At 38.0% G+C, this 25,706-nt stretch overlaps 1 protein-coding gene across 5 annotated transcripts in view; it reads left to right on the forward strand.

The window, feature by feature from the left end:
* SCML2 (Scm polycomb group protein like 2) overlaps positions 1-25,706 on the forward strand; it is a 123,445-nt gene that overhangs the window by 88,920 nt on the left and 8,819 nt on the right. For 4 of the 5 annotated variants that reach the window (XM_007991174.3, XM_007991177.3, XM_007991176.3 and 1 more), the window contains exons 8-12: positions 7,327-7,544; positions 13,085-13,205; positions 15,143-15,346; positions 16,353-16,535; positions 25,564-25,677. In XM_007991174.3, the coding sequence (XP_007989365.1) occupies positions 7,327-7,544; positions 13,085-13,205; positions 15,143-15,346; positions 16,353-16,535; positions 25,564-25,677 (840 nt within the window). The remainder of the gene's footprint in view (positions 1-7,326; positions 7,545-13,084; positions 13,206-15,142; positions 15,347-16,352; positions 16,536-25,563; positions 25,678-25,706) is intronic. The other variant, XM_007991178.3, reaches the window with a different exon arrangement.

Consider the following 25,706-nt stretch of genomic DNA (forward strand, 5'->3'; position numbering starts at 1 on the left):
ATCCTAAGTCAAAAGAACAAAGCTGGAGGCATCATGCTACCTGACTTCAAACTATACTACAAGGCTACAGTAACCAAAACAGCATGGTACTGGTACCAAAACAGAGATATAGACCAATGGAACAGAACAGAGTCCTCAAATAATACCACACATCTACAGCCATCTGATCTTTGACAAACCTGAGAGAAACAAGAAATGGGGAAAGGATTCCCTATTTAATAAATGGTGCTGGGAAAATTGGCTAGCCGTAAGTAGAAAGCTGAAACTGGATCCTTTCCTTACTCCTTATACGAAAATTAATTCAAGATGGATTAGAGACTTAAATGTCAGACCTAATACCATAAAAATCCTAGAGGAAAACCTAGGTAGTACCATTCAGGACATAGGCATGGGCAAAGACTTCATGTCTAAAACACCAAAAGCAACGGCAGCAAAAGCCAAAATTGACAAATGGGATCTAATTAAACTAAAGAGCTTCTGCACAGCAAAAGAAACTACCATCAGAGTGAACAGGCAACCTACAGAATGGGAGAAAATTTTTGCAATCTACTCATCTGACAAAGGGCTAATATCCAGAACCTACAAAGAACTCAAACAAATTTACAAGAAAAAAACAACCCCATCAAAAAGTGGGCAAAGGATATGAACAGACATTTCTCAAAAGAAGACATTCATACAGCCAACAGACACATGAAAAAATGCTCATCATCACTGGCCATCAGAGAAATGCAAATCAAAACCACAATGAGATACCATCTCACACCAGTTAGAATGGTGATCATTAAAAACTCAGGAAACAACAGGTGCTGGAGAGGATTTGGAGAAATAGGAACACTTTTACACTGTTGGTGGGACTGTAAACTAGTTCAACCATTATGGAAAACAGTATGGCAATTCCTCAAGGATCTAGAACTAGATGTACCATATGACCCAGCCATCCCATTACTGGGTATATACCCAAAGGATTATAAATCATGCTGCTATAAAGACACATGCACACGTATGTTTATTGCGGCACTATTCACAATAGCAAAGACTTGGAATCAACCCAAATGTCCATCGGTGACAGACTGGATTAGGAAAATGTGGCACATATACACCATGGAATACTATGCAGCCATAAAAAAGGATGAGTTTGTGTCCTTTGTAGGGACATGGATGCAGCTGGAAACCATCATTCTTAGCAAACTATCACAAGAACAGAAAACCAAACACCGCATGTTCTCACTCATAGGTGGGAACTGAACAATGAGATCACTTGGACTCGGGAAGGGGAACATCGCATACGGGGCCTATCATGGGGAGGGGGGAGGGGGGAGGGATGGCATTGGGAGTTATACCTGATGTAAATGACGAGTTGATGGGTGCTGACGAGTTGATGGGTGCAGCACACCAACATGGCACAGGTATACATATGTAACAAACCTGCACGTTATGCACATGTACCCTAGAACTTATTATTATTAAAGTATAATAATAATAATAATAATAATAATAAAAGAGAAAAAGAAATTGCAAAGAAGGGAAAAGAAATTCGTACATAGTATATATGGGGTTTGATAACTATCGGCAGTTTCAGGCATCCACTGGGCAGGGGGGTGGGGGAGCGTCTTAGAATGTGTTCCCCAGAATATATGGATAAGTGGGGGTGGGGGGGCTACTCTGCTTGTTAATATTTTTCCTTATAAACATGCTTTCACATCTGATTTTTTTTTTTTTCTAAACTAAGATTCCCTGTCAGAGAGCACCTCTTGACTATTGACTATATAGTGAAACAGCACATAGGAGTTCACGAGGTTGTCCTTTGGGTCATTAAAAAAAACAAAAAACAAACAAAAAAACGCACCTTGACTCGGGAGTGAATTTGATGATGGGCTTTGTTGTTGTTGTTGTTGTTAGAGGACAGAAAGCAGAGTGGCATATTGGAAAAGGCATGAGCTTAGGAGGCAAACTCTGTTAACCAAATGGGTGCTCTTGGCACAGTTACCTAACATCACAGAGCCTATGTTTCCTCATGTGTAAAGTGAGGAAACAATATCTACCTCATAGGATGTTTGGGAGGATTTCATGCAATAATACATATTGAAGTGCCTAGCATGTAATGGGTAGCCAGTAAATATTGGCACCTATCTCCTTTCTTTCTCTAGTTTCCCTCATTCCAGGCTTCCAGGCCCCCTGTTGGCTTTACTCCTTGCTGTCTAGATTGTTTCCCAAGATTTGTTAATTTCTTTTTCATTTCCACAATTCCATAATTATCATTTCTTGGATGTTTTTCTTACCCGGACATTTTCTGTTCTGTCTGAAGATAAGCTGAAGAACCAGGTAAATTTTGTGTTAGTTGTTTACATAAAAGTTTTATTAAAGATGAGTAGCATATCCTTCTTTATATTTCACATAACTTTTTCAAAAAGATTTTTATTCATTTTGTGACCACTATGAACACACAGTTTAAAGTTTTATATATAGTTTTAACCTTATTTAAACAAATCCATTTTCTATTTCAAGTAGTTTAATACTGAATAGAGTTTCAGCATGGTGCATGTATGTATATATGTATGTATATCTATATGTATGTTATATGATTGCTCCTGGGAGTTTAATTTTGATGTATAATATATTGAATGGTTACTCTTTCCTTTTTAGTTAAATCGGTTTAAAAAGTATTTCATTCTAGGTGCTGGGGATATGGCAATAAATAAAATTGAGTCCTTAGGAGGCTGAGGTGGGAAGATTACTTGAGCCCAGGAGTTCAAGGCTTCAGTGAGCTATCATCACATCACTTCACTCCTGCACATCGGCACTGGATGACAGAGTGAAACCTTGTCTAAAACAAAAAACAAAACCCCAAAAACTGAGTCCTTGAATTTGAAAAGCCTGCTTTATAAAGTGAAATTTTGTTCATTTTTAAAAATTTTTGGCCGGGCTCGGTGGCTTATACCTATAATTCCAGCACTTTGGGAGGCCAGGTGGGCGGATTTCCTGAGGTCAGGAGTTTGAGACCAGCCTGGCTAACATAATGAAACCCAGTCGCTACTAAAAGTATAAAAATCAGCCGGGCATGGTGGCACGTGCCTGTAGTCCCAGCTACTTGGGAGGCTAAAGCAGGAGAACTAGTTGAACCGGGGAGGTGGAGGTTGCAGTGAGCCAAGATCGCGCCACTGCACTCCAGCCTGGGTGACACAGTGAGACTCTGTCTCCAAAAAAAAAAAAAATATATATATATATAAAAATATATATATATATATAGAGTACTTTTTAAACACTTTGCTCATACATACATATATGCCATACATCGAAGAGTTTTTATTATAATATGGAACAAATATATATATTTTAGGGGACTATTTGAAACTATAGCTTCAGTTTTCAAATGCCAAAATAATTAGATCAAATATTGATTTCATTATAGTTGCTATGTTCTGTAAAGTTACCATTTTATTTGCTACAATTTAACTGCTTATTTTATATAGAATATACTAGTTTTGGGGGTATAGTATTGACTTGCAGGCTGAAAATATTTTTCATTTGTTCATTCAGTATTTTTTGTGGACCTCCTATACTCCTAGGTTCTGTCTTAAACCAACCTGGCACAGGAATTTGAACCCAGATCTGGAGCTCAATTATTCCTCTTCTTCATTCTATATATTTAGAGTTGGGAACTAGAACTGCAGAGATCAGTAGATTGGTCAAGAGAGTGAACATTTTATTTGGGTTTAGTAATTTTTTTAGTCTGTTTTCATACTGCTATAAGGAACTGCCCAAAGCTGGATAATTTATAAAGGAGGTTTAATTGACTCACAGTTCAGCATGGCTGGAGAGGCCTCCGGAAACTTACATTCATGGTGGAAGGCAAAGAGGAAGCAATGCACCTTCTTCACAAAGCGGCATGAAGGAGAGAGGTGCCGAGCGAAGTGGGAAGAGCCCCTTATAAAACCATCAGATCTCATGAGAACTCTCTTACTATCACGAGAACAGCATGGGGGAAACTGCCTCCATGATTCAATTTCCTCCACCTGGTCTCTCCCTTGCCATGTGGGGATTATGGGGATTACAATTCAAGATGAGATTTGGGTGGGGACACAAAGCCTAACCATATCAGTAACTAAAAAGAGGTCACTTAATGACCTTGGAACGTAATTTCTTTAAAATATGTTTGGGGGAAGAAAAGTTTATTACAGGGGCTAAGGAAATGGAATAATAAGGAAATTGAAATGTTAAGTATAGGCAATTCTTCTTGATGTTTTATTCATAGTAGTGAGTGGAAAGAGGGAATTCACTCAAGGGCTTGAAAGTGTATCAGAGACAGGGAGGTAACTTCAAAATAAGGGATATGTGAAAGTTGTAAGAGACAGCAAGGAATTGGGGATTGAGTGATCAAATACCTTGAGGAGAGAAGAGATAATTGAAACCAAAATGTCCCGTAGGAACCAAAGGAAGATGTTGTTAAGATATAAATAAAAGATTGGACTTCGAAAACTAGAGAGAAAACTTCTCATTCATTGTAAGAGAAAAACAAGAGAATGGTTGAAAATAAAAGTATTTTAAGATGGAGAAATGGGATTTTATTTTTATATATATGTTTTTTTGAGATGGAGTTTCACTCTTGTCCAGGCTGGAGTGCAGTGGCGCATTCTCGGCTCACTGCAACCTCTGCCTCCTGGTTTCAAGTGATTCTCCTGCCTCAGCCTCCCAGGTAGCTGGGATTACAGGCATGTGCCACCATGCCTGGCTAATTTTTTCTATTTAGTAGAAATGGGGTTTCAACATGTTGTTCAGACTGGTCTCGAACCCCTGACCTCAGGTGATCCACCTGCCTCAGCCTCACAAAGTGCTGGCATTACACGTGTGAGCCACTGCGCCCAGCCAGAGAAATGGGATTTTTAAGTTTACCCCCCAAAAGATAGCCTTTAATCTTCTCATAAAGTAGAAGATTGGGTCATTTTCTGAATGGAATAGAGAAAGAGGGAGATGGGAACTTAAATAGGGAAAAGCCTTCTACCATGGAAACATACTTGGAAATCAGTGAGTTGTAGCAGTGACTCCTCAGTTGAGGTTAGCATGGATTTTATAGACACCAGTAGCATCTTAATGTTCTAAAGCAGGAGTTGGCAAACAGTAGCCTGAGGGCCATATCCAGCTCATGTAGCTTATAAGCTAAGAATTTTTTTTTTTTTATATTCTTAATTGATTGTAGAAAAATAAGCAAACAAAGAAACAAAAAAGGGCCAGGCGTGTTGGCTCACGCCTGTAATCCTAGCACTCTGGGAGGCCAAGGCGGGCAGATCACGAGGTCAGGAGATTGAGACCATCCTGGCTAACGTGGTGAAACCCTGTCTCTTCTACAAAATACAAAAAAGTAGCTGGGCGTGGTAGCAGGCGCCTGTAGTCGCAGCTACTCGGGAGGCTGAGGCAGGAGAATGGCGTGAACCTGGGAGGTGGAGCTTGCAGTGAGCCGAGATCCCGCCACTGCACTCCAGCCTGGGTGACAGAGCAAGACTCTGTCTCAAAAAAAAAAAAAAAGAAAAAAGAAACAAGAATGTACGACAGAGACCTTATGTGACCTTCAAAGCGTGAGATATTTAGTATCTGACCCTTCCTGTAAAAAGATAGCTAACCCTTGTTCTATAGCTCAGAACCAGAGAAAGCAGATGATAGTGTGACTCAGAGATGGGGACTGATGTTCTGGACATGATCAAAGACCAAAGGGTGATAAAAGAAGGGATACTAGTTAGGGGTTTTTGGTGGAGGTGGACAGTTGGGTGCGGGTTGAGTAGGGAGTAAAGCAAAGCCAGAAGAAAGCTAATGGATTGGATGAAAATGGAATATGGGCTTGTGAACAGATATCATAACAAGAATATAAAGCCTGATCAGATGTCATAATGAGAATGTGAAATGGGTATCAGCAAAGATAACAGGTAAGGAAGTTGAAATTGGAGAAAGGGGACATGGTTGGTTGTCTTAGAGATAGAAGAGTTTCAGAAATTGCCAACTCCAGCCATTTCAGGAAAGAGTTGAACTCTCCAGTGATAAGGTCAGGATGATGAAGCATCCAAGAGTATGATGGTCAAATTCCTTAAGATGATGACAGGGAGACTATGTATGGAGAAATAATGCGTGTTAGGTTACTGGACTTTTTCAGAAAAGTGGAAGTGAGCCTGGAGTATGAAGTAGATGATGGCAATGTGGTAAAAAAGAGGCTAGTGTAAGTAGGTGAACTACTTGTAAATGAGGGGGAAAGTGATGTTGGCAGTGAAGTGGTCCTCTTTTTGCCCTGGCAGCTCAGGATAGGCTGTTCCTTCCTCTTGGTTTGGTAAGTGATAGAAGATAGATAAAAAGGTCATAGAAAAGATGTGGTATTATCTATTGTGGATCAGATTTCCATGTACATCGTCTTTGAGTATGGGAGGAACAAAGCAGCAGATTGGTTTGGACTTGTAAAATGAAGCCCTCAAAATAACAATAGTTGATTTTTGTATAGATGTATAAATGTTTCACTTACATTGTTCTTCCTGTAAATATCTTTTTTAAGCATTAGTGCTTTTTACTATGTAAAATTCATTTATTTGTAATAATGAAATTATCAAGGAATAAATACTGAACATATCTCTTTTTACTTAAATGTGAACATGGACAGAATTAACCTGGCAGGTAACCTTTATTTGAATATTAAAACTGAATTGGGCTACAGGGAAACTAGTAGCTACAAATCACTTGGGTCTGATTGTGGTCTTTCCATGACAACATTAATGTAGAGTCTCTATTTTAGTATATAAAACTTTATTAGTAGACATACATATAGGGACATAATGTATATTAACCTTAAATATATAATTTTTATTTACCAATTATACCTCATTAAATCTGAAAAAAGTCAAGAGCAAGGGAGCCCCTGCCCTCTGAAACATGAAGTGGTAGCCCTAGGCAATTGCTTTGCTTTGTTTTTCTATGTTGATGTGAGAGATGATTCCTATATGTGACATAATTGGATAGTGTATTCTGAAGGAAAGACTCCTTTTTGTGCTTCCCATAAAAATATGGGAAGTTCCTAATAGGTAAGTTGCTAGAAATTTTTACCACGCTAAGTTGAAGTTACTGATTCCTCTAATAAAAGCCTCTTTATTTTTTCTGGAGAATTAAACTATTTTCTGATAATATGAAATCTTAGGATACCTAAAACTTCATTTCAGATAGTACTTTTAGTTTTAAGTGGTTTTCAGTGAATGACCTTTGGAAATGGTTTTAAAGGTCAAGTAAAACTTATTTTGAGTCATAAGGAGACAATACCTTGTGTCATTTACTTTAATATTTTTTATATTTTTTCCTCAGTTCCTATTGTAAAGAATATAGCAAAAACAGAGTCTTCTCCTTCCGAAGCGAGCCAGCATTCAATGCAGTCTCCACAGAAAACTACTCTAATATTACCAACACAGCAGGTCAGGAGATCAGGTCGAATTAAACCACCTGGACCTACTACAGTCCCCAAAAGGAGCAGTTCTGTTAAAAATATTTCACCAAGGAGAAAAGGTCCAAACTCAGGAAAAAAGGTTAGTTGTATCTCCTCCTAATTTGTATTATAGGTTTTTGTAGTGCCTTATTATTTATAACATGCAATTTAGGAATTTACTAAGAGTATGATGAGGGTCTTTAGGAATGTACTAAGAGTATGTAGGCTTTTGAAAGCCTCACATAACTATCAATAGATTATTATTTCTTTACTTGGGTAAACTTAAAACTTTTTATGGTGTTCTACTTCTTCAAAACCACAATGAAAGTACTATTAATACATGAGTGTATTTATGTTCAGACTAGTTAATTTGAAACTCAGTATACTTTAAAAATCATTATGAAGTGAATCTTACTGTACATATATTATACTTCAATAAACTGGGGCAGGGAGAGAAGAATCAATGTGATGAATTCAATAATGCTGGAGTCAACTCTAAAACCTAGAAATAATAGAAAAAGCAACAACCTGAAGACACTGAAGAGTGAATGGAAGCAGACAGATTCTGGTGGCAGGGGAAGTACTGACTGGGAGAAGGGGTGTTATACAAAGTGAGTTTCCATTGTTGTGGTTTTAAGCAAGTACACTTTGTGTAGCATGTGAGGCAATAGGAGTATTAGTAGAAAAATGACAATTTATCTGTCCTAGGGAAACCAGAAAACAGAAAAGTCAGGAAAACTGTGGCTGTTAAAGGAAATGGAGGGATTTTGGAAGGGAAAGGACCAGAGAGGGGATCTGCAAATTCTGTCTACCAACGTCTCTGACCGACCCCTGATCTGAGCATGTTTGTCTAATACACACAGGCCAATGTAGCTAAAGCAAAAGATCTGAACTGAGGCTGGATGAAATTAGGCCCAAGATCAGAATTTAAAGTTCAGGTCTAGCCAAGGTAATTACTAGCTAAACAAAAGAAATAACAATCATCAGAGAAATACAGAATTTAGAATCTGCACAAATTTTTGTAACATCTGGAATGTAACTCAAAATTACCCAAATACATAGTAAAATGAATAATATTTTCAAGAGAAAAGAAAATCAACTGAGAGAGACCCAAGTATAACCCAGATATTAGAACTAGCAAACAAAAGTTTTAAAGTGGCTATTCAACTGGTCCTCGATGAAATTACACACACACACGCGCACACACATGCGCGCACACATACACGCACACATATACGCACACAATTGTACTGATTAAAAAGACCATCTTAGTGGAGAAGCAAAGGATAAAAAGGAGCCAAATTGAAACTCAGGAACTGAAAAATACAGTATCTGAAGTAAAAGATTCACTGGACAGAATTAACCAGAATTGACTAGAGATGACAGAAGAAAGAGTAAATGAACTAGAAGATAGAAGAATAGAAATTATCCAGGGTGAAAAACTCAGACTAAGATTGAGAAAGAAAATGAACAGAGACCCAGAGACCTTTTAGATAATATCAAAGGTCCAATACAATGTAATTGGGGTCCCAAAAGGAAAAGAAAGAGAAACTGGAGCAGAAAAAATATTTGAAGAAATAATGTCTCAAAATTTTCCAAATGTCATGAAAGATAGAAATATGTAGACACAAATTACTCAACCAAGAGCAAACAGAATAAGCACAAAGACATCTAAGCTGAGGCATATTAGAGATGAACTGTTGAAAACCAGAGACAGAGCAAATCTTAAAGGCAACAATGTAAAAATGAAAAAGTACATGCAGAGAAACAAAAATTTGATTAATAGCTGACATTTCTCATCAAAAGCCATGGAGGCCAGAAGAGAGTAGAACAGCTTTAAAGGACTGAAAAGAGAAAACAAACAAACAAACAAAAAAAACAAAAACCTGTCAACCCGAAATTCTATATGTATCAAAAATACTCTTCCAGAATGAAGGTGAACTTAGAATATATATAATTTTTGTTTGTCAATTATACCTTAATAAAGTAGAAAAGACTCCTAGGTAGAGTTCAATAGTTTTCTTCATATAATTTATACTCTCATTTATTCTTATTTATTTCTGCATATTTTATGATTTTTGTTGCTATTGTGAAGGAAATCTTTTCCTTATTACTCTTTTCTATGAAACAAAAGATATATTTCTTAAAAAAAAGAATGAAGGTGAAGACAGTTTCATTTTCAGATAAAAGCATACTAAGATAATTCACTGTCAAACCAGCACTGCAGGAAATGCTAAAAGGAAAATCATCAGGCTAAAGGAAAATGGGACCAGATGGAAACCTGGTTTCTCTAAGAAAAAGGAATTGCTTTGAAGATGGTAAATCTTTGGGCAAATGCAAATGACTTATAATAATATGACTATTTGTAACTAATTACAATACAGTGTTGCAGAGTTTATATTAAACAGACATGAAACAATTGTAGTATAAAGGCCTGACATGGGGGATATGGATCCTATATCATTGCAAGATTTCACCATTTTATGTGAAGTGGTACAATATTAACTTTATATGGCTTGTGGAAAGTTAAGGATGTACATTCTAATCCCCAGGACGTATTGTTAAAAAAAAAAAATGTGAAGAAGTATAGCTAAAAAGCCAATAGAAAATTAAAATGTAATTCTAAGGAATATTTGAATATTCAAATATATTCAATATAAAATATTCTAAGGAATATAAACTATTAACAAAAGGAAAGGAGGGGTTGGGTACAGTGTCTCATGCCTGTAATCCCAGCACTTTGGGTGGCCAAGGCAGAAAGAGTGCTTGAACCCAGGAGTTTGAGACCAGCCTGGGCAACATGGCAAAACCCCATCTCTACACAAAATACAAAAATTAGCTGGGTGCAGTGGCGCACGCATGTAGCCCCAGCTACATGGGAAACTGAGGCAGCAGAAGAATTGCTAGGAGGTGGAGGTTGCAGTGAGCTGAGATGGTGCTATTGCACTCCAGCTTGGGTGACAGGAGTGAAACCTTGTCTCAAAGGGGGAAAAAAAGGAAAGGAAAAGGAGGAACAGAACCAAACACAGAGGAGACAAATCAAAAACAGGCAATAAAATAGTAGATCCAGCCAGGCATGGTGGCTCACACCTGTAATCCCAGCACTTTGGGAGGCTGAGGCTGGTGGATCACCAGAGGTCAGGAGTTCGAGACCAGCCTGGCCAACATGGCAAAACCCCATTTCTACTAAATATACAAAAATTAGGCATGCTCACAGGTGCCTGTAATCCCAGCTACTCGGGAAGCTGAGGCACGAGAATCTCTTGAACCCAGGAGGCGGAGGTTGCAGTGAGCTGAGATTTCGCCACTGCACTGTAGCCTGGGTGACAGAGTGAGACTCCATCTCAGGAAAAAAAAAAAAAAAAAAAAAAAGTAGACCCAGATCCAGACATACTAGTAATTGCATGAAAAGTTAGTGGATTATCCTTTTTGGTTAAAAAGACAGAGATTATCAACATGGATTTTTTTTTTTTTTTTTTTTTTTTTTTTTTTTTTTTTTTTGAGACGGAGTCTTGCTCTGTCTCCCAGGCTGGAGTGCAGGGGCCGGATCTCAGCTCACTGCAAGCTCCGCCTCCCGGGTTCACGCCATTCTCCGGCCTCAGCCTCCCGAGTAGCTGGGACTACAGGCCCCCGCCACCGCACCCGGCTAATTTTTTTTTTGTATTTCTTAGTAGAGACGGGGTTTCACCATGTTAGCCAGGATGATCTCGATCTCCTGTCTACAAGAGATGCACTCTAAATATAAAGACATAGAATCTTTTCAGATCTCTTGGGGCTGACTGAATTAAATGCCAGCAGTATTATCTTACACATTCCTGAGTTCAGCCATCTGATATCAGTAGCTGTAACATTTCCATTTTGTTTCAACTTATGTTTGCTGTATGGAAAAAAAAATAACATTTTAAAATATATTGATACTGATATTCTTTAAAAACACTCAAAATTTACAAAATAAAAATCAAAAGTCAAAGCTAAATATTTCAAAAATATAGTCATGAACACTGAAGAAAATCAAGCAGATTGTTCTAATATAAATGGTAGCAGATAAAAAATTTTAAATGAAAAATAAAAGTTAATAGTGAAATTTAAAGTGAAATAATATTTTAAATGCATTAAAAAAATTAACATATATGTATATTTTCCAGCTTCTGAAATGTCTTTGTGATTAGTTGGTATAATGGTGAAAATATAAGATAACACCAAATAGTTTCCTTTGATTCCTTTAGTTTCCAGTTCCAAGCTAATTTGATAATTTTGGAGAGCTCTCTTTGAAAACATTGTTTATTTGATGATGGGGATGGAGAAGGGACAGTTACTATACTCTTGTAAAAATTATTTAAAAAATTTTTTATTTTTTATGAATATGTAATACTTGTATATATTTATGAGGTCTATGTTATATTTGGATACAAATTGTCATTTTCTTCCTCCCCTTAAGGGAGGAGTGCAGGAGCACATTTTCTAAATAAATGTACCTTTATTCAATTTGCAGTGTTAGTGCAAACATGCTATCTTGGTATGTCTCAAGACAAAGGATTCAGATTTCAGATTTTTAAAATAGTGAAAGAATGACATGATCAACCCAGTAATTATAATTCAGTACTGAAAAATAACATGATTGTGTCCAGGCAGTGGTGCATGCCATGTAATCCCGGCACTTTGGGAGGCAGAGGTAGGAGGATCTGTTGAGCCCAGGAGCTCAAATCCAGCCAGGGCAACATAGTAAGACAAAAAAAAAAAAAAAAAAAAAAAAAAAAAGTCACATTTTTTGTTTCTTTAACATTGATAAAAAACATTGTATCAATGTTAAATAAACAATAATGTGATTTACTAGATTACTGTCAACCCAAACGACAGTCATTAATTTAAGCAAATAAATTCCAGCAACATTGAATGTTCTATTTTTTACTCCTTTGCTCCTGCCTTTTAAATGTCCTCTGTTATTACCTTTTCTATGCACAGGTGTCCCTTCTCTTATATTGGAGAGTCATGTTTGAAGGTAGCTCCTGGAAAACCCCAAGAGTTGATGTAAAATAAACAAAATACTAGTGAACTTTAACAATGCTCAGGAGACATTGGTTCTTATAGGCGATAGGCATAATTTTGTATAGACTTTAGCAAGCCATCTGTTGTGATTTTGTCAGAATTATTGTATGTAATATGGAGAAATGTGGGTTAGACACAGCGAAGACTAGATGAGCAACTTCTTTCTGAAAATAAACCCTGTCCTCTGCCTTGCTGAGATTTTTTTTCTATTGGATGTATTGCTCTGGGTTAGAGATTTACAGACTTTTCTTTAGCAATGTGAAAAAACTTGTCTTACAGGGAACCTCAAAAAATAAAGTAAGTTTTACAGAATAAACTAATTTGGCTAAGGTGTGATTAGTTGGAGCAGGGGTAGGACAGGGAATCCCAGCCATCTGGTCTCTTCCTCCCCTACCCGGACAGTTCATGGACCTCTGAGAAGCTCAGTTTGGAAAGTTCTGGAGTTCATGGCACACACAGGAGTTTCCAACCTGAGGACTTCTGATAACTAATAATTTTGTAAACCAATGATATTTATAATTTTCTGACTTTCTTATCTAAGAATATATTAATGAGTATTTTATACTTGTATTTTTTTCCCTTTCTTTTTAACAGGAAAAACCTTTGCCTGTGATATGTTCTACATCTGCAGCTTCTCTAAAATCACTGACCAGAGACCGTGGCATGTTATATAAAGATGCCGCTTCTGGGCCATGTAAAATAGTGATGTCTACAGGTAAATTCATATTTTAAAAATAGTATAGAATTACTAATCTTTTATCCTGTATTATTTTCAGTGTCTTCGAAGTCCTGGAGATAAAATAATAGGGGAAAAAGATGATAATATTAAACATTTATCTTAGCATTTTTCATATTAAAGTATTTTGAAATTCTGATTGTTCCATTTTACATTAAGGAAAAAGTCTTTAAATACATGAGTCACTTGAAAATTCAGATACTCTTAAAGTATTTTATCCATTTAAGTAAGATTTATGAAATTTACATTATTGTCAAATCTATTCTTGGTTTCCCTTTATCTCATTTCAAAATTTGTCTTTTTGTATTGTATGTATTTTCAAAGCTACCTCAAACCTTTTCTTAATGCCTTTTAAAAATTATCTCCCTTACACTGTCCTATTCCCTGGACTTTTTTTCCTTTTAATTGTTCTTTCCTGATTAAAAGTAAATTTAGTTTTTTAAAAATAGAAGTCACTTTAAAAATGATTGTTGTAGCATATCTCATTTTTTTCAGTTTATTATTTCTGATTTTTAATTAGCAGGGAAGACTAGCTGAATGGATATAACACAAAGGAGATAAAACATTGAAATCCTTGTTTAGCTTCACTTGTATTCAGTAGAATTTGTCCATGCCATCAGCACCGTGGGTTGAATTTTTAATTGCTATTTCATTTCTGAAGGATAACATAGTCCTTCCTCTGGCTGTTGCCACAAAGTTGAATTGTATATTTCAACAGAGCAAAAGTGAGATTGATCAGTTTTCTTATACTAAATATAGACTATGTGTGTGTGAAAGTTTTGCAATATTAATTAATGGATTAAAAATAACGTGCTTCTTAGGGGAACAATTTATTTTATTTTTGGTAGTAATGTGCCCTCATGTTTTGTGTTTTTTGTTTTTTGTTTTTTGAGACAGTCTCACTTCATCACCCAGAGTAGAGTGCAGTGGTGCGATCTTGGCTCACTGTAACCTCTGCCTCCCGGGTTCAAGCGATTCTTCTGCCTCAGCCTCCCAAGTAGCTGGGACCACAGGCATGTGCCACCACACCCAGATAATTTTTGTATTTTTAGTGGAGATGGGGTTTTGCTATGTTGGCCAGGCTGGTCTCTAACTCCTGACCTGAGTTGATCCACCCACCTCGGCCTCCCAAAGTGCTGGGATTACAGGCATGAGCAACTGCGCCCAGCCTCCCTCATGTTTTTATAGTGTATATTGATTTGCATTTGTTGATTCTCAGTAAAGAAAATTATTGGAAGTTGGCATTTATGTGATTATAGATGAATTGCTTCTATATCATATGCTTTTATTATACTAAGGAAAGAGTTTATTTTAAAATTTTCTTCCGTGAATCTTGGTATATATAGAAGGAACATTTTTATTTTCTTAAAATAAAGTATTAATATATATCAATAGAACTTAACTGTTATGTATATCTTAAATTATTTGGTTACTTTAGAAAATATAATTGAGGTGTAGTATTGGTGATTTAAAAGAAATTCAGTTCAAAAAAGAGCATAGCAAGATGACCCATTTTGAAAGGAAATTCTTGTACTGTGTATACAATTAAAAGATGAAAATATTTATCTGTCTTTGTGCCATTTTATATAATGTAGGAATGTATGAAGAATTGTTTTTGTGATGTTCCTAAAATGTCTGTAGGTTTTATATCATCAGTTTGGACAAGATTCTAAAAAATTGAGTAAACATTTTGATGGTTTCTTTGTGGGTTCAGTATGAATGTATGGTTGCATGAATGTAAAAATATATTTACCTACATATTTTTAGGTAACAGAAATGATCATTGATATTAACTATATTTAGGTTTTCTGTGAGTGACGTGGCTAGTGGGATATAGTAATTGATTATGTAGTGTTTTCACAAAATTTCTTTTAATCAGTCTCATTGTTATGTCTGCATACGTATTTTTCCTCAAGTCTGTGTCTATGTAAACAAACATGGAAACTTTGGCCCTCACCTGGATCCCAAGAGAATCCAGCAGCTGCCTGACCACTTTGGCCCAGGCCCCGTGAATGTGGTACTTCGCCGGATTGTGCAGGCTTGTGTGGATTGTGCCCTTGAAACTAAAACTGTTTTTGGATACCTGAAGCCAGATAATCGTGGAGGAGAAGTGATAACTGGTATGCTTATCTAATACATTGTCTAATTCAGGCCCTCCCCTCCCCTCCCCTCCCTTCTTCTCCCCTCCCTTCCCTCCTCCCCCCCTCTCTTCCCCCTCCCTCTCCCCTTCCTCTTCTTCTTTCTTCCTCCTCCTTCTTCTTTTTTTAGAACAGGGTCTCACTCTGTCACCCAGGCTGAAGTACAGTGGTGTGATCTCGGCTCACTGCAGCCTCCACCTCCCAGGTTCAAGCGATTCTCCCACCTTAACCTCCTGAGTAGCTGGGATTATAGGCATGTGCCACCATGCCTGGCTAACTTGTATTTTTAGTAGAGACAGGGTTTTGCCATGTTGCCTGGGCTGGTCTTGAACTCCTGGCCTCATGTGATCTGCCCACCTTGGCCTCCCAGAATGCTGGGATTACGGGTGTGAGCCACAGCACTTAGCCTGTAATATTTATTATATTAGTATAATATAATATTTATAGGAGTTATATGTTTATAGACTTTAAGCCCTGGTTTGAAAAGTTTACTTTTAAAATGGACAAATGATGTCAGAATAATGTAAATTGGGACAAAAGTCACAGATTCTTCATTTTACATGCTGTGTTAAGCTCACTATAGGCAGAGTACCTTGGTTGATAATATATTTTATCTATAAGAAGCTCTAAATAAAAATGCGACTGAAGAAGTCATTAAGCAAGAAGATGCAGTTGGTAGCTGTGATCAGACACCACAACATTCATACCCATGGAATATTTGGAATAGAAGGAAGTGTTACATAGATCAGTGAGTTTCTGTTGTTGTTGTTGACTTAAGAATATTTTCAAATGAGGATGTTTTTACCAATACAGGCTATTGTGTTTGAATGAGAGGAGCTTTTATAATTTAAGATTATTCCTTTATGAATTACAAAAACCACAAATTAGACTTACAATACCTTTCCTAAAGTGATGATTTTTTTTAAAATTAGTGTTGTATTTCTCATCTCTCTGATATTACTCTTGACATCCTTTTTTTCCCCAATAGCCTCCTTTGATGGGGAAACTCATTCCATCCAGCTCCCTCCAGTGAACAGTGCATCATTTGCTCTTCGCTTTCTTGAGAACTTCTGCCACAGTCTGCAGTGTGATAACCTTTTGAGTAGCCAGCCTTTTAGTTCTTCCAGGGGTCATACTCACAGCTCTGCAGAGCATGATAAAAATCAGTCAGGTGAGAGAAAATGTAAACTCTTTATACTTCTGTTTAACTTGAGAATCTTGTATAATTGTTTTTCCTTGTGTTCTCCTCAAAGTAAAAATTTTAGCCACAGTGAGCTAATGAGAAATGTATAACGTGTAGTTGTTTTTGTTCATTCAAAGTAGGAAAGTAATTTCTTGTATTCATAATGAACTTGAGAATTAAAGCCCATGGATTACTTACGTTTGGCTTCATTGTGACTACCTCACAGAGTTAAACATTCTCTGTTAGACTGAAGTATGGCTTTAAAGTTACTGACCTTTATAATCCTAAGAAGTTAGCAAAGCATGTTGAGCCCATTGGCTATAAAGATTTTGTTGCAGTCATCAAGGTTTGACAAATGATGATACGGTTTTGTTGTTGTTTTTTGAGACAGAGTCTCGCTCTGTTGCCCCAGGCTGAAGTGTAGTGGCGCAATCTCAGCTCACTGCAACCTCCGCCTCCCGGATTCAAGCGATCCTCCTGTCTTAGCCTCCTGAGTAGCTGGGATAACAGGCACCCACCACCATGCCCAGCTAATTTTTGTATTTTTAGTAGAGACAGAGTTTTGCCATGTTGGCCAGGCTGGTCTTGAACGCCTGACCTTAAGTGATCCTCCCGCCTTGACCTCCCAAAGTGCTAGAATTTACAGGCGTGAGCCTCCACACCCAGCCTGTGATATGCTTGGATTTGACATTTGAACCATGGTTGCTTCTCTTCCATAAGAACCCCAAACTGATGCCTGAATAAGAGGGTAGGTATAAGATAGCCCTGTAGAACCAAAAGCGGGTTTCTTGCTTCTGATCCGTAAAGCAAGAAAGCTCTTCCAGCTTTTATGCAAGTGCTCTTTGTTTTTTGGGAGTGGTTTGTCTCTTTTTCATGTGACTTATGAAAGCTAACTATGTTCTACCGATCATGGCAGGATTGTATGTGGGTCTTTCAAGAGTAGCTGAGGTTCTCAGGTGTTACTGCCGCATGATTTTCTGTCCAGGTGCTGCTGATTCTGGAAATACAGGGTACCATCAGACTATCTTTTTAAGTCCAGGGATTCTAATTCACGTGCCACTCAAGTGTGAAGCGTGGGTACCATGTCTCTAGCTACTACTTTTTTTTTCTGGTCCTCCTGGTTACCCACACCCTTCTTCATAAAGCTTGTCTCCTCTACTTCAGTGACACCTCTAATATCCATCCCCTTTTTTTCCATTTCCTTATTACTACCCTGCTTCAGACGGTACTAACCCCTTCACTGGTTTAGTAAAGCAGGCTCCTAACTGGAATCCTCTTTCCAGTGTCTCCCCTCTGGTGTAGCTGTCCAGTGAGTCCCTTTGAAATAAAGGTATGATACTGTGACATGCTTGCAAAAGTATTCATGGAGAAGCAGTGGCATGGAGAGCACAGGTGTTGGAGTTTGTCAGACCTGGGTTCCAATCCTGGCTTTGTAATCTCTATGCTGGAAGAGTGTAAAGTCTGACCGGCCTACTTTTTAATTCAGTTCCTGCTGTTAACTAGCTATGTGCCCATAGACAAAGTACTGAGCCTCTCTAGTTCTCAGTTTCCTTATCTGCAAAGTGGATACCTCTTTAGTTGTGAAATTGAAAGAAAGTATTTGTAAATTCTTAACTTGCATTATGCCTGGCATGAAGTAGGAGCAATAAAAGCTAGCTGTCAGAACTAGGGGGAAGAGGAAGAGGTGAAGTTCATGTTTTCATGTGATACTATCCTTTTTTTTTTTCCTTCTTCGGGAGAGGTAGGAGGTCATCAAAAATGGTAGGAAATTTGGAAGATGGCTAGAAAGGGAAGGGCCACCTGTGGGGGAAGAGGGGTGTCTGTGTATTGATAGGTTTTCTGTTTCTAAGAGTAATTTGGGGAAAAATATGAGTTGGAGATGCTGAGAGTACAATTTCCTGATTTCTCACTCTGTTGCCCAGGTTAGAGTGCAAATGACACCATCTCGGATCGCTGCAACCTCTGCCTCCTGGGTTCAAGCAATTCTCTTGCCTCAGCCTCCCAAGTAGCTGGGATTGCAGGTGCCTGTCACCATGCCTGGCTAATTTTTGTATTTTTAGTAGAGGCGGAGTTTCACCTTGTTGACCAGGCTGGTCTCAAACTCCTGGCCTCAAGTGTTGCTTTCATCTTGGCCTCCCAGAGTGCTGGGATTACCGGCCTGAGCCACCTGCCAGGGCCAATTTCCTGATTTCTTACACAAAACATTAAGAATGCCAGTAATTTACAAAACCCCATTCTTTGAAAGATTTTAAAGAAAATGTAATTCTTCCTTAAATTGAACACAGAATGTTTGAATTTTCAGATTAATCCAATAATAATAGGTAACTATTTGAAAAAATACACTGAATAATCCACATATTTTACATTATTTTAAGGGTTATTAATTTTCTCTCACAGAAAGCTTAATTTAGCCATTTGAAAGTGGCTTTGAGTTGGAACGCTTAGGTTTTTCTTAAGTCAGCTTGTAGTTAAAGAAGTTGCATGTAAATGTTATGAGGTTGATTATTACTAAGATTTCATGTCTAGTATCCCATTTCTCTTACATTTTTTAAAATAAGGGACTCAAAAATAGTTTAAGATAGAGTGCTCTTCTTAGGAGACTTTGATTCTGACCAATCTTGTGTTTGCACATTTTAGCAGTAATTTTAAAGACATTTTACTGAAGTATAGTATACATAGAGAAAATTGTACATGGAATATAGCTTGATTAATTTTCATGCCTGTATAACCAGTCCCTGGTTGGAAAAGTAGCTATTACTAGTACCCTAGAAGCACTGCTAATGTGTCAAACCCCCTTTCATCCGCTACTACCCCTCACTTCACACATGGATACCTACTGCCCTGACTTCTAGTACCATGTGTTACTTTTGCCTGTTTTTGAACTTTATAGAAATGAAATTATACACCATTTACTCTTGTGCCTAGCTTTTTTTGCCCATCATTATATTTGTAAGATTCATCTGTATTGTTACATATAGTTAGATCATTCATTCTCATTGTTGTATAATATTCTGTTGTATAAATATGCTACCATGGTATGTATCCATTTGAGTGCTTTCTGTTTTGTGCCCTTATAAGTAGTGTTGTGTTTTGTACTCTTATAAGTAGTGTTATCATGAACATTCTATACACGTCTTTCTGTTCCTGTATCTATCTTGGAGGGAATTGCTAGATCACAGGAAATGTGTAAATTAAGCTTTAGTAGATACTGCCAAACAGTTTTTCAAAGTGGTTGCCTCAATTTACTTTCCTATCAGCTCTTTGCTTTTTTAAATAGATTGTAATTCTCAGGTGAAATTTTTTATTTGATCTTTTCTGTCCATTTTTCCTGTTTTCTTGAATATATTCATCAAAATTGCATTATAGTCTTTGTCTACTGACACCAGTAGTTTTTCTCTCAATCGTTGGTTATATGGTCTTACTTCTTTGCATGTTTACCACTATTTTTTGGTATGTGGGACATTGTATATAAAAGATCTGCAGAAGCTCCAGATTTCTACCTTAAAAAGTTTCCTCTTTTTTAAACAGAAAGAAGGAGGGCTCATTCCATTCAGTGATTGAACTGGGTTGGGGCTGAATAGCAGTTTTAATAAGACTCAGTCTATCTCCTGATTCCTCGCTATTCTTCAGGTGTTACTTTCCCAGGCTTTTGATTGAGAACCTGGGAATTCCCTAGCTCCTTAACCTTGAAAGACTATGGGGAATTGTACTTCCCTCCTTCAGGGGTTTGCTGCTCAGCTCTTCAGCCTTCTTCCTCGTATATTATCACAACTTCACACTTGTGTTTAGTTGGCTTGCGTGTTTGAGCTAGACCTCTTCACCCTGGTGGGTCTTTATTTCTTAAGCATCGTGAGTCTGCGAGAGATTTCAGCGTGCCTTTTAAGAGTTTTTAGCCTAACTCCCCAGCTTCCTGTATAGCTCCAGAACTTGGCAGATGTCCCATGGGGGAAAACTAGCTGAGTTTGAGTTTCTGATTTGTCACTCCAGCTGTGTGAAGCTGCTAAATCTTTTTCGATTTATTTTTGCCTAGTTATAGCCCTCTGCCTGTGTCAAGTTCTATTTTCAGTGTAGTGCCAAGAGTCAGCAAATTCCTACAGGGAAAAAATATGAGGAGATCTTCAGTTTAGACTAGAATGGTTCTTCCCCCTCTGGAATTTGATTTTATTAGTTCCTATGACTGCTATACCTTGAGGATGCTTTTCTTATAATAACTTTATTGAGATATAATTCACATACCATAATTTCACCCTTTTAAAAGTACACAATTCAATATTTTTTAGTATATTCACAGAGTTGTGCAGTCATCACCACTATCTTCATCACCCCCAAAAGAAATCCCATACCTGTTAACTATCATCCCTCAATGTCTTTTCTCCCTCACCACTGGAAACTATTTATTGACTTTCTGTCTTTATGGATTTTCCTATTCTAGACATTTCATGTTAATAGAATCATATAATATGCAGTCTTTGTGTGTGGCTTCTTTCACTTAGCATAGTGTGTTTTTTTGTTTGTTTTGTTTTTTGAGACGGAGTCTCGTTCTGTTGCCTAGGCTGGAATGCAGTGGTGTAATCTCGGCTCGCCGCAACCTCTGCCTCCTGGGTTCAAGGGTTCAAGCGATTTTCCTGCCTCAGCCTCCTGAGTAGCTGGGAGTACAGGTGCCCACCACCACGCCCGGCTAATTTTTGTATTTTTGGTAGAGACGGGTTTCACTACATCATCCAGGCTGGTCTCGAATTCCTGACCTCAAGTGATCCCCCCATCTTGACCTCCCAAAATGCTGGGATTACAGGTGTGAGCCACCATGCCCACCCTATGTTTTCAAGGTTCACCCATGTGGTAGCATGTATCAGTGCTTCATTCCTTTTTATGGCTGAATAATATTCTATTGTATGGCTATATTGTATTTTGTTTATCCATTTATCAATTGATGCACTTCTGGATTGTTTCCACTTTTTGGCTATTAGGAATGCTGCTGCAATGAACATTTGTATATAAGTTTTTGTGTGGATACATGTTCTCTCGGGTACAAACCTAGGTGTGGAATTGTTGGGTCATATGGTTAACTCTGTTTAACTTGATGAGGACCTGACAGACTTTTCCAAAGAGGCTATACCATTTTACATTTCCATCAGCAGTGAATGAGGTTTCAGTTTCTCCTTGTAAACACTTGTTATTGTCCATCTTTTTTATTATACCCATTCTAGCAGGTGCGAAATGGTATCTCATTACAGTGTAATTTGCATTTTTCCAATAGTTGATGATGAGCATCTTTTCTTGTGCTTTTTGGCCATTTGTATATCTTTGGAGAAATGTCTGTTCGAATCCTTTGTCCACTTTTAATTGGTTTCATTTTTTATTGTTGAGTCATAAGAGTTCTTTGTATATTCTAGATACAAGTACTATATCAGGTATATGCTTTGTGTATATTTTATCCCATTCTTTGGGGTTGTCTTTTAACTTCCTACTTTTTTTTTTTTCTCTCTCTTTTTTTTTTTTTTTTTTTTTTTTTTGGCGACGGAGTCCTCCTCTGTCACCCAGGCTGGAGTGCAGTGGCGTGATTTTGGCTCACTGCAACCTCTGCCTCCCAGTTTCAAGCAATCCTCCCACCTCAGCCTCCAGAGTGAGTGCTGGGACTACAGGTGTGTGCCCCCACACTTGGCTAATTTTTGTATTCTTAGTAGAGATGAGGTGGCATGGTTTGACTGTGTCTTCACCCAAATCTCATCTTGAATTATAGTTCCCATAATCCCCCCATGTCATGGGAGGGACCCAGCAGGAGGTAATTGAATCATGGGGACAGTTACCCTCATGCTGTTCTTGTGATAGTGAGTGAGTTCTCATGAGATCTGATGGTTTTAGAAGGGGCTTTCCCTGCTTTGCTCTGCACTTCTGCCTGCTGCCATGTAAGACGTGCCTTTGCCCCTCCTTTGCCTTCTGCCATGATTGTGAGTCCTCCCCAGACATGTGGAACTGTGAGTCTATTAAACCTCTTTTTCTTTATAAATTACCCAGTCTCGGGTATGTCTTTATTAGCAGCATGAGAACGGACTAATACACTGGCCTTTTTTTAGTTCTTTAGACATGATTTTCATTTTTTAGTTCCTTGAATATATTTATAATAGCTGATTTAAAGTATTTGTCTAGGTCGGGTGCAGTGGCTCACGTCTGTAATCCCAGCACTTTGGGAGGCGAAGGCAGGACGATCACTTGAGGCCAGGAGTTTAAGACCAGTCTAGCTAACATGGTGAAACCCTCTCTACTAAAGATACAAAAATTAGCCAGATGTGGTGGCATGTGCCTATAATCCCAGCTGCTTGGGAGGCTGAGGCACGAGAATCATTTGAACCTGGGAGGCAGAGGTTGCAGTGAGCTGAGATCATGCCATTGCACTCCAGCATGGGCAACAGAGTGAGACCGTGTCCCAAAATAAAGTATTTGTCTAGTAAGTCCAATGTCTGGACTTCCTCAGGGACAGTTTCTGTTAACTGATTTCTTTCCCTTTGTATGGACCATATTGTTTCTTCACATGTCTCATTTTTTTTTTGTTGAAAACTGGACATTTAAAAATCATATAATATGGCAACTCTAGAAATCAGATTCCCTTCTCCCTAGGGTTTGTTGTTGTTGCTGGTGCTGTTTAGTGACTTTTCCTGGACTCATTCTGTAAAGTCTGTATTTCTTTGTTAAGAGTTGTCACTGAAGTCTGCTTGGTTAGCTTAATGTGGTTAATGATTGGGTAGAAATTTCCTTAAATACCTGGAACCAGTGTATCTCCCAGCCTTGGCCAAGGGGTTTTCTGTGTGTGTTGGGACATAACGTCAGTGCTCCAAGAGGCAGCTTGTAAGTCGACTTTGTGCAGAGGCTCAAGGTCAGCCAGAGATGAAAGATTAGGGTGTTCTCATATCTTTCCTGGGCATGCATATATACATCCGAGCACATACATGTGAACTGTTTAGATTCCCAGGAATATGTCTGTGTTTTTCAAAGTTTCCTAGGGGGCACCTTATACCCAGTTTTTCCTTTTAAGCTTTTTGGCCAACCTATTGTTAGCCCTAACTGGTAATATGGTCTCAGGCAGCTGCAAAGTTAAACAGTTGCCACCATTTTCCCCCATCAGATGCCCTAGAGATGGGGTTGTTCACACAGAACAAGCTCTAATTTAGGTCAAATAAAGACAAACCCTGAAAGGGAGCTTTTCAGTGAACTTCAAGACTGGTCTAAGTGATAGTTCTCTGGGCATGGGGCTTTTGGAGAGCTCCAAACCCATTATGTCCCCATCCAGTGACTATTGCATGGCTGTTTTTCACACCTGCCGTAGTTGTGAAGTGTTGGTTTTCAAGGCTACTGTGAAAATGGGGTGAGGGGGATTATATTAGGGCAAGTTAAAATGCCGCAGAATTTGCTGTTTTTTTCTGAGATCCATTCATTTTTCTTAAACACTTTGGATTGTGGGAAGTCTTTAATTTCCAGAGTTTTGAAAAAGTTAGTTTTTATAGTTTTTGCCACTGTTTTCAATGTTTTTATGAAGGAGTAGATTTTTGGAGGTCTTTGATCAGTCATCCTGGAAGTGCTTCTCTGATGATTTAAAAAATACTTTGTAAATTACCTGGCTTTTCCTAGTTATCTCTGTAGGAACACTTTTCTCCCTTAGCCTTACTACAATACCCAGAAACAGAAGTCGAGTCAATTTTATATTTGTTTCAGCCCCAGATAGTAGAGCATACCCAGCTTCGTAAACTTTTCATAAAGCATTAGTACATTACAAATAAATGATGAAGACATTTTCTTTTTTTTTTTTTTTTGAGACGGAGTCTTGCTCTGTAGCCCGGGCTGGACTGCAGTGGCCGGATCTCAGCTCACTGCAAGCTCCGCCTCCCGGGTTTACGCCGTTCTCCTGCCTCAGCCTCTGGAGTAGCTGGGACTACAGGCGCCCGCCACCTCGCCCGGCTAGTGATCCGCCCGTCTCGGCCTCCCAAAGTGCTGGGATTACAGGCTTGAGCCACCGCGCCCGGCCAAGACATTTTCTAATCTTGCCAAGATTCTGAGGGAAATAAACATTTATAGAAAACTATATTTTAGAACTCGAATTTTCCATATTATTAAGTTGGTATGAAAAGCCAATTATTTCTTTCCTTAGAATTTAATGTCTTAATTAATTGTAGAAATTTGAGATATGTTTTGCCTGTTGGTTTTATAGTCCATTATTAAAAATAAAACTAAAGTGGTAAGAGCTCTACCGGACTCATTGGGATTCACTGAGTAACTAGATTGAGCTAAAGGTTACTCATCATAACATTTTGAGCAGCATGCGTGGCCCTCAGCCGAAATTTTGAACCAGATGAAGTTTGACTTTGATACTCATTGCAATCTTTCTTCTCTTTTGAGGTCTACTATCAGACTTTTAAGATTTTTCTTATACCTTATTTGTCCTTTTAGTTGGAGGTTAAATCAGGATATTTGTTGATACTTAGGGTATAATTGATAATTAAAGCTATCTTTACTTTCAGGATCATGTTTTACAGAGTGGTCCTTTAGGTAGAAGTGCGTTTGGTTGAATGATAAGTAAGCAGTAGACTTGTTTTAAGGGAAGCTCTAAGCCAGGATTGTTACTTAACAAAATGGATGTTCATTATACCATATCTTTTATTTAATTTCTCTGAAGTTTTAACTCCTCCGGCTCATGGGAGCAATTTTCCCAGGCCATTTTAGACACATTTTAATGGATTGCCTCACTGCCTTGTGAGATATTTAGAGAGATCTGATAACCCCAGAATAAAGAAGCCTAGATATACTCCTTCTGGAAATGCTTTTAACTCTTGAATATTATTTCAGTGAAAATATAAAATAGGATGAAATAGACACATGTTATTCAAGAACATCAAATAATTGAGAAGTTGTCAATGAAGGTATTGTAGGCAAATGATGTAGAAACAAGTGTTTCATGCTGATGATATGAAAATGCTTGAGTATATTAGTTCGTTATAACAGACAACTGTTTTTTCTTTGAGAACAGCAAAAGAAGATGTAACAGAAAGGCAAAGTACCAAACGATCTCCTCAGCAATCTGTACCATATGTTGTTCCTCTCTCTCCTAAGCTCCCCAAAACAAAGGAGTATGCATCTGAAGGTAAATAGCATTTACACCTCCCAGGATTG

The sequence above is a fragment of the Chlorocebus sabaeus genome, chromosome X (assembly GCF_047675955.1).
Source record: "Chlorocebus sabaeus isolate Y175 chromosome X, mChlSab1.0.hap1, whole genome shotgun sequence".
Taxonomy (NCBI): Eukaryota; Metazoa; Chordata; class Mammalia; order Primates; family Cercopithecidae; genus Chlorocebus; species Chlorocebus sabaeus.